A 9,988-nucleotide genomic window follows, 5' to 3' on the forward strand; every position below is an offset into this window, starting at 1 on the left:
ACACACAGATGTTACAGAGAATTGTTGTCATTCATTCACATCACAGCTCAAAAACTCCTTACTGAACTTCTACAGATCTCTGAGCATCAAACAGCTTCACAGTGTTCACTCAGCTGTGTCAGAGTGAGTGAGGTTGAGGTGAGCTTTAATTTCATAGCAGTCATTAACATGTACTGTTACTCTTGTCATGTCTGGAGGCTACAGTGTGGTTCTTTATTTGCTCAGTCTAAAGTGAATTATTTGAGAATGATTGTCCATAGGATGGGAGAGTTTACCATTTGATTACTTGGAGCCTGAGTAAATAAAATGCCAGTAATGGCACAGTATCTGCTGCCTTACAAAACAACACAATGTAGATAACATTATGGACAATTTAAAGCCATTTTTCTATGTTATGTTATGTTAGCTAAATTAGCTAGCATTGGCTAATTTCATGGGGTTTCTCAACTCAGCTACCAGTGGTAGAAAGTAGTTAAGTACATCAACTCAAGTACTACTGCAGTACAAATTTGTGGTTCTTGTACTTCACTCATTTATTCCTTGAAGTGTGTGAGATTGGGGCAGAGCCGATGGTCATTGAAGAGAGGTGAGGTAGCTTGGCTGAGGACATACTTTGGCCCATTGGAGTTACTCGTGGAGAGGGGTTTCAGGACCTCATGATGGAACTGGAGCCACGATATAAAATTCCCAGTCGCACCACAATCTCAGCACACATTGTGCAGCTGTATGACACCACACGTGAAAACATAAAGACTATTTTAAAGAAAAGACGGGAAGGACGGGTGGACATCCCTGGCCACACATGTTTATGTGACAGTCACAGCTCACTGTATATCACACTAATGGGAACTTGAAAATTATGTTTCGTGCACGAAGGAATTAAGAGGAAACCACACAGCTGTACACGTTGCAGAAAGCATCAGCAGCACACTGGATGAGTTTGACATCTCCCGTGAAGCGGTTGTGGCAGTCGCCACTGATAATGCTCTGAACTACGTTAACGCCATACATAATTTAGGGCTTATTAATGTACCCTGTTTTGCACACACATTAAACCTGGCCGTGCACAAGGGGCTTGAGGGAAAGCCGTTGACATTGCTCTCTCCAGACTAAAGCAAACTGCAGCCCATTTTGGGAGGTCTCCATCACACACCTGCCTGCTGGAGGAAAAGCAGGAGCTCCTTGGATTGAAAAAAGACAGACTGATAAATGACTGCATCACCAGATGGAATACCACCTATGACATGATATGCCGTGCATCTGAACAACAAGCAGCAGTGGCAGCCGTCATTTTAATTAAATATTAAAGAGGCAACAGATAACATCTTTTCCTAAATATATCATTATGACAATAATGTGGGTTGCACAGGGTAGTGTCCACAGTAAAATCAGACTATCAGCGTTTACATAGGTTACTTAGTGGCTTTGCAATCTTTGTAATAAGCTTCTTCCACCGGAGGCGAAATTTCGTGGAAAAAATCTGCTTTACGGCAGGAAACGTTTCATGTATTGTGCAACTGGTCGGTCAGCCAATCAGGGACTGGAGCGAGTCCTTATGAGGAGCTGGGCATGAGATAGTTGAGTCATGAGCACACTGGCAGACGGACAAAGTTTGGAAATAAGTAAAAAACGGCCTAGCAAAAGAAAACGAGCTCCTCTGTCTGAGGAGGCAAAGAAGAGCAAAAAGGAGAGTGATAAAAGAAGAGGAAAAACAAGAGTAAACCTCAGTCAGGCGTTCAAGAGATGGAGGGCGCTCCGTGACCAAAGAGGCTTCAAAACCAATGTCCAGCTAGCTTTCTTTCTAATGGATCAGTAAGTAACACGGCTAAATGTTAGTTAGACCAGAGAGGACTGTACTGTACTGGCTAGTAGTTCATTCCTAGCTGGCCAGCATCGCAAATCGCCGCAACCAGGGATCGGGTAGCGAGTGTTGGTCGGCTGACATCCTCGCTGCCATTCTACGGCAGCCCTCGGACAGTGATACCCCCCTCCCTTCCTTCTGTTCTCTTCTCACGGAGGCAGCTATCCACGGACATCGCCCAGCTAAGTTACGCCCAGCTAAGTTACGCCCAGCTAAGTGAACACTGGACTTTTCACTGCAACGGCCTTAGACTGAGGAGCATCAAAATCAGTTAACGTTAGTCCACACAGCTCTCCCAAGCTGGCCTGGAGAGCAGGGAGATCATGTCGGTCACTGGCCATAAATGTGAGGGCAGTCTTCGCAGCTACTGGGCACCCAGCATCTCCGACCGGGAGAAGTGGAGTAAAATCCTCTCCTCCGCTCCCGTTTTCTGGTGAACGCCTCTCCTCTGTCAATACACTCTGCCAGTAGTTTAATAATATTGATGCCAGTTGTAACATTTGAATGTTTTAGTAGTAAGCCATGTTATAAGCGGGATAATGTATAGTGAGCCAGTGACTGCTGAAAAATAACTCCGCTGTGCGTTGGGGTTCCATTCCCCTGTCGGGAGTTATTTTTCAACAGTCACCGGCTCACTATACATTATCCCTTACATGTCTACTGTTGATTGTACTGATACTGTACATATTAGTATAATTTACTGTGAGTTGTTTGTACTGGTACTGTGCATTCTGCTATAATTATCTGCATTACTATTTGTTTTTTCTTCAGATAAATCTGATAATTGTTGCTCGGTCTCTTTACTCATTTATTTAGTATGGTGTCCACACACCTTCTCATTCTACATATACATAGAGGTATACTGGTGGCTTTACAGCCTACATTTTATTGATTATCTCTGATCCCCACGGTCAATTTGGTCGTTGCGACAGTGCGAGCAACACCGCTGACGCTAGGTTGTGCCAAGCAAAAAAAAAAAAAACAGAAAGAAATGCAGATTACAATAGGGTGTGCTATTTCAGCACCATCATCATTTAACAGTGACCTATTGATATTTAAGCAGCAGAAACTGCTGATAGGGTGTTTCAGAACCATGGTCACCATCATGAATTAAACTAAAGATTTGCTCAAAACCTCAGTGAGATAAAGGACACAAAGGCAGATTTAACTAACAGGGCACCTAAAGACAGAAGAAAAATGAACACACAGTTTGACATTCAGTGATGTTAGAAAACCATAAGATACAGCCACACGGCCATAAAGCCAACACAATCAAGCCACACACAACAACAAACCACAAGTGTGTCAGCAACGGTGGCCTCCTGCCGTTAATACAATAACCAAGCAGACACAGCGGTCTGCAACACAAGCAGCAACAAACAACACTGTTTTTGTAAAAGGTCAGAAAGCCAGTATCTATAACAAGCCTTTATCATCACAAACAATGAATATAAAACAACTCACTCATTATGTTTTCATCCAGCGGCTGTCACTTTGAATCAAATCCCACAAATATGACATGCAACCCACTGTCCTTCTCTCTTCTCCTCTGCTCCTCATGCTTCAATGAACCCAAATTTTACTTTTTTCCCCTAATTTGAGCCAACAGACAGAATACAGCTAGCCTATACACTACAGAACAACATCCACCTGCACCTCAAAGTCCCAGGTCACGATCTCTCAAATGATACACATACACACCTACAGAGAGACAAGCAAAGTCAAACCAAACCAGCCCATGTCTGTTGAAAAGGGATATAAGTGGCTGGAATCAAACACTACACAAACAAGCCACAGTGCCCTGCTGGTGCTGTTTGCTGCGTAAGATGAAAAACCCCTGGCAGAGGTGAGAGTTCGTCTCACAGAGTCTGACTTTTTATTTTTATCCAATTAAGATACAAAAATGACTTGACTCAACTTGCTTGACTCATACCAAGGACTTGGCCTGACTTCCTTGATTCTAACCACAGTGACTTGGGACTTGCTTGAGACTTGAAGGTTAAAACCTGAGACTTGCTTAAGAGAAGCAAATGTGTGACTTGACAGATACCTGACTGAGGTTCTCTGGTCTCCGTCCAATCATCACTGTCATTAGTCTCAGGTTGTAAATGTGTATCTGGATCTGAGTTCCTGGCTGGTTCTGGTCCTCCACAGTCCTCTCCCTCTGCTTCTGTTTCCATCTGTTCAGTGTGTCTTTGATGAAGCTGTGAGGACTGAGGTTTCTCTTCATCATCTTCACTCTTCACAGGGACAGGAGTGAATGTGAACTTAGTGACCACCGACAGCTGCTGGACATCTGCAGGAAACAGAACACACACACACACACACACACACACACACACACACTGATGTTACAGAGAAATGTTGTCGTTCATTCGCATCACAGCTCAAAAACTCCTCACACGTTACAGAGAAATCATGTGTGGAGGCTACAGTGTGGCTCTTTATGTGCTCAGTCTAAAGTGTGAATTATGTGAGAATGATTGTCCATAGGATGTGAGAGTTTGCCGTGCATCAAGTTTTATTACTGGCAGCCTGAGTAAATAAAATAAAATTATACAAAAGATTCTTCTCAACACAAATGTGGTGTTTTACTCAGGTAAACTGAGCTTTGTATCCACGTTATTCTTAGCCCCCATGATACCTTGCATGAATTATAGACGCAGCTTCCAGCGCTGAACCAGAACAGACGTTTTCCTATCATAATGGTACGGAACGGTACGCTAACAGTTTGCTAATCCTCTTTTCTGGAGCAATTTGGAAATAAAACATGGAACACACCACCTGTTACACCTCAGACCTCGGACAACTAGATCATACCTCTGTCAGCTCTGACTGCCATCTCACAGCATTTGTTGTTTTCCTTTTTACCCAAATGTGTTTGGGTCTCACGTAGGGTCGCCACTGTCCTGTATAATACGGGACCATCCCACATTTAAAATGTACTGTCCCTTACTAAATCAATACAGAACACAATTTGTCTCTTATTTCTGTGCATACACTGCTGCATAAACCATGTGTTCATGTACTGGGAATGACATGAGAAATATTAAACCAAAAGAGTTTCATGGAACATAGCAGAGAAATATTAAAACAGAATTTGCAGAGGAGCATGACACAGAATGGCAGGTCCGTCACTCAGCGTCATCGCTGCCGTGGATTCACACGCTCACTGACACACTGACTGACTGACTGACTGACTGACGGTAGGTTGATTACAGGGAAAGGTTAGCGTAAGGACGTGATGGGGTGGTTGCCTGGCAACAATATATGAGACACACATATATCACACACTCAGAATAGATGACTAAACACTATGTCCAATGTACTCTGATTTAATTCTGTCATCTAGTGGACACTTATGTGAAGACAATGTACCGAATACTGTTACATCAGCTTCCCCTCCGAAACTGATGAAATGGCTGCACCCAATAGTAAACGTCTTGGTACGTCAGAAATGTACCTGTTAACAGGACATTTCTGTCGTCTTAATGTGTATTTGACGCGTTAATACGGACGACAAAACAGACGTTTAGAACCCTTCCGGATTCCATAAGACAACAACAGCAGAGAAGCTAACGGCACCAGAGAAGCTAACGCGGCGTATAAATGTCGACAGACTAAATATTTATTGAACAAACCTGCAGTTATATTATTAATAATGAACTTGTAATGTTTAATGAACAAACCTGCTCTGTGTAACCGAAGCTGAGGGTTGAAAACAGCGTCCAGAGTTTCCGTTGTCGCTCGTTCTCCTCTTTTGATCGACAAAGTTCCTCCTCGTACTCTGCTATCGTTCTTTCAACCAGCCCAAATATCTCTTCAGCAGCCGCAGTTAGTCGCTGCTTCACCAACGATCTCAGCATTTGGACTTTAGACATGTTCACACTTTATAAACACAACAAAGACACTCTGCTAACACACCTATCTATCAGACGCCATCTTGTTCAAACAGCGTGACGTTCGCAACAGTTAAGAGTACAGCTTCCGGGGTAAATGAGCTTCAAAATAAAAGTCTATAAGTTTTACTCGGAATTCAGGGCTTACTCAAAAAACAAACACTCAGGAGGATAAATGATTATAATACACTTATTCGAAAGAATGACTTTTACTGAAGTGTTCCAGTTGATTTTTAGTTTAGTTCATTTGATTTCAGATATGCAAAAAAAAAAAAAAAAAAAGTAGTAGGCAACATGATGAAATCCTTTGAGTGACTTTATCAAGGCACTTTCCAGTGTATACCCTAATCCATTAGTTAACTCAGTAAAATATTACAAGGATGGAAAAAGAGAAAGACAGTGATAAAATACACACAGACCATGTACACAAGGACACAAAATTAAGATCACTAAATATTAATAGACAGTTTACACAGGGAATCCATAAATGTAACATCAGAATGGTTTCATCCAGCCTTTAAATGGGAACTAATGTTTTTTTCCAACCTGGGCCCTATTTTCCGATCTACTTTTGTCTAAATGAGTGATAGGATGTTCAATATTTGGTATTTCTCCAGTACAAAGCTAGGGCTGACCTGCCTGCAGCCCGTGGGCGCGTGCCATATTAAATAATAGAGCAGTCAGACAGCGTCAAACAACGTCAAAATACGTCCACTTAAAGGGCATTTTTTTCACACAGATAGGCTCGGATTGTTAGTATAATTATCCAACAACATAACGGAAAGGAGAAATGAACGCCTGTGTTTACCTTTAGCTGGATTCGGACCTGTTCCTCTGCCTGTTGCAATTTTAGTATATGTGCTACCGAAGTAACACTGCTCCCTCGTTTGATGCTGTCTGAGTGCCCTATTATTTAATATAGCACGCGCTCACGGGCTGCAGGTGGGTCAACCCTAACTTCGTACTGGAGAAATGTCAAATATTGAACATCCTATAACTCTTTTAGACAAAAGTAGATCGGAAAATAGGCCCCAGGTTGAAAAAAACATGAGTTCCCCTTTAATATTTTGATGGGCAGTTTACACAGATAGTCCGTAAGTGTAACATTCAGGAAATAAAATCAAACCTTTAACACATAATCCATCAGGATAACTTTTGTCAGAGCTGAGTGTTGCTCCATTGTTATCTGCTGTGTTAGCTGATGCAACCATTGGCAGATAATGATTTCTTTCTGATTCTTGATAGTAATTGCAGAGATATGTGAATTCAGCAAACCTGCTTATTTCTGTTATTTTCAGCCATGACTGAAACATTTTAAGATATATAGTTTAACACCATGGTTCATCCTGTCTGACATTTCTGCTGTGCTTATTTTATGTCCTGAGTTGCTTTATTACTTCCCTTGCTTTCACTCGCCTCTGCAGCAGCTGCTCCTCTCATCCATCGATCAGATCAGCTCTGATTGGAGCTCTTGATCAGTTATCCACCCCATGACTCATACTACTGCTGCTAAGGGGGGATAAAAAAACAACCAACAAATAGTTCCACATGCATTGTCTTTGTGAACCCGTAAAACCTCTGAATTTCAAGAGGGGACACAGAATGATACAGACGGACCCAAAAGAGACTAAAAACAGCATGGGAGCTAGGTAGAAAAAAGGGCTGTTTCTAGTCTGGTGACTGTGGACGGGGACAGCAGCAAAACCTATCTTAGCCACATAAAAACAGGGTCACCTAAACAATATCCACATCAGTTTAAGTGGACACTACATTAAAAGTATTTTCAACACCTAACCATGCTGTCAGACAGCCCTTTACAACTGAAAACTGATGCAGTTACATGATGCTCTCCTAAAAGCAACCAGACTCCACTGACAGAATCAGTAATTTTACCTCACAGAACACAATGAGTCGCTGGTCTTCAGCTGCCCTTCAATTGGACAGTTAGTTTGTGTTATTGTGTGACTTTTGGAACCGACCTAACCATGCCAGTTCTCTTGTCTGCTTCTCCAAACTGGGAGAGTAAAGTTGATAACACACAATTCCAAATGAAGGCTGAGTCATGAAGATCGCTCAGCAGCTTCAGTGTCTCCCCTATCATTATATTATGGGGGCACCCCGCCTCATGTTATTTATCTTATTTACACCTTGGCATGTCATTTCTTTTTTTGAACATTTTATTTTCACTTCTTAATTTCACAAGAACAGTACAACTTATTCCCACTAAAACTCAATAATAAAAGATACACAGTTAAAAAACAAAAGAAAAACAAACAAAAATACTATGGGATGAAAGAATAATTACATAAGCTGAATGAATACAATAGGAAATGACAATAAATCAAAATAATAGTAAAGTAAATTACAAAATAAACAAATGTTTAAAGAAAGGCAACACAATCAAATAAATTTATTATGTTGTAACACGCTTGTCACTAAAATATCTCAACTATTGTATCTGAACGCTAACATAAGCCTATCATGGACAAGGTCAAAGGTCACAGCGAACCCATAGTTGATAAAGGTAGCTTTTCTTCTCCAAGGGTATACAGTTCATCATCCCTGATATCCATTTCAATATAGAGAGGGGGAGAATCCGACTTCCAGGTTAATGCGATATATTTTCTCGAAACAGCAAGAGCAATATCAATGAATTTCCTGGAACTCTGATTTAGTTTCAAGTTTGTTATGTTTCCTAGAAGACAGAGTCCTGGGTCTAATGGGATCTGTGTATCCATGATTTTGGTCAATGTGTCGCATATATCATACCAAAATTATGTTACTTTAGTACAATGCCACGTGCAGTGTAAGATGGTGCCCTCAGGAATGCCGCATCATTAACAGATCATTGAAAATGTAGGTTTATGCTGATGTAGTTTTTTGGGGGTGAGGTAGAGCTGATGAAGAAAATTATAATTAACCAATTTAAGTCTGGCATTCACAGTAGCAAACAAGCTGTTCTGACATTGACACTGCCTTGAATCTCTGTTACAGTGAAACGCCTCCTCCACCCTTGTCAGGGCAGACAGACGCCGAATACAGCCAATGGGTTCCGAGAATGGTGCCTCTTCAGAGCTCCACTGTCACCAAATCTTTTCCTACACTCAGAGCAGCTGAGTTTCACTTCTCTCCCAAATGAAATGTCATGTGTATCTTCATATCTCCACTTTGACCATACCTTTTGCCACACTCAGGACAGCTAAATGGTTTCTCTCCTGTATGAGTTCTCATGTGTTTCTTCAGATCTCCACTGTGACTAAATCTTTTCCCACACTCAGAGCAGCTAAATGGTTTCTCTCCTGTATGAATTCTCATGTGTTTCTTCAGATCTCCACTGTAACCAAATGTTTTCCCACACTCAGAACAGCTAAATGGTTTCTCTCCCAAATGAAATGTCATGTGTTTCTTGAGATCGCCAATGTAACAAAATATTTTCTCACACTCAGTGCAGCTAAATGGTTTCTCTCCTGTACGAGCTATGTGTTGCGTCAGAATTTCACGACGACCAAATCTTTTCCCACACTCAGAGCAGCTAAATGGTTTCTCTCCTGTATGAGTTCTCATGTGTTTCTTCAGATCTCCACTGTGACCAAATCTTTTCCCACACTCAGAACAGCTAAATGGTTTCTCTCCTGTATGAGTTCTCGTGTGTTTCTTCAGATCTCCACGGTGACCAAATCTTTTCCCACACTCAGAGCAGCTAAATCGTTTCTCACCAACAATCAAATCACAGACAGGGACTTCAGTATTTTTCAGAGAATTTAAACCTGACTGAGGTTCTCTGGTCTCCTTCCAATCATCACTGTCATCAGTTTCTGGATCAGAAGACTCTCCAGTCTTGTCATCAGTCTCTGGTTGAAAATGTCTATCCAAATCTGAATTCCTGGCTGGTTCTGCTTCTCCACAATCCTCTCCTTTTTCTTCTGTTCTCATCTGCTGAGTTTGTCTTTCATGAAGCTGTGAGGACTGAGGTTTCTCTTCATCATCTTCACTCTTCACAGGGACAGTAGTGAATGTGAACTTGATGATATCATCTTCCTCCAGCCCTTGAAGCTGCTCTCCTTCCTGACTGATCCAGAGTTCCTCCTGTTCTTCTTTAATGTGTGGAGGCTCTGGGTCCTCCTGGTCCACACTGGAGCTCCACTCCTGCTGCTCAGGGGGAACCTCTTCTTTAACCACTGACAGCTGCTGGAAGTCTGCAGGAAACAAACACAAACACACACACACA

General features: G+C 41.8%; 1 protein-coding gene across 1 annotated transcript in view; it reads right to left on the bottom strand.

The window, feature by feature from the left end:
- LOC126404278 (oocyte zinc finger protein XlCOF7.1-like) overlaps positions 1 to 5,807 on the bottom strand; it is a 50,677-nt gene extending 44,870 nt beyond the window's left edge. Inside the window, exon 1 of the mRNA XM_050067405.1 lies at positions 5,713 to 5,807. Within this exon, the coding sequence (XP_049923362.1) occupies positions 5,713 to 5,742 (30 nt within the window). The 5' untranslated portion in view covers positions 5,743 to 5,807. The remainder of the gene's footprint in view (positions 1 to 5,712) is intronic.
- Between the last annotated feature and the right edge of the window lie 4,181 nt (positions 5,808 to 9,988).

The sequence above is a fragment of the Epinephelus moara genome, chromosome 17 (genome assembly GCF_006386435.1).
Source record: "Epinephelus moara isolate mb chromosome 17, YSFRI_EMoa_1.0, whole genome shotgun sequence".
NCBI lineage: Eukaryota > Metazoa > Chordata > Actinopteri > Perciformes > Serranidae > Epinephelus > Epinephelus moara.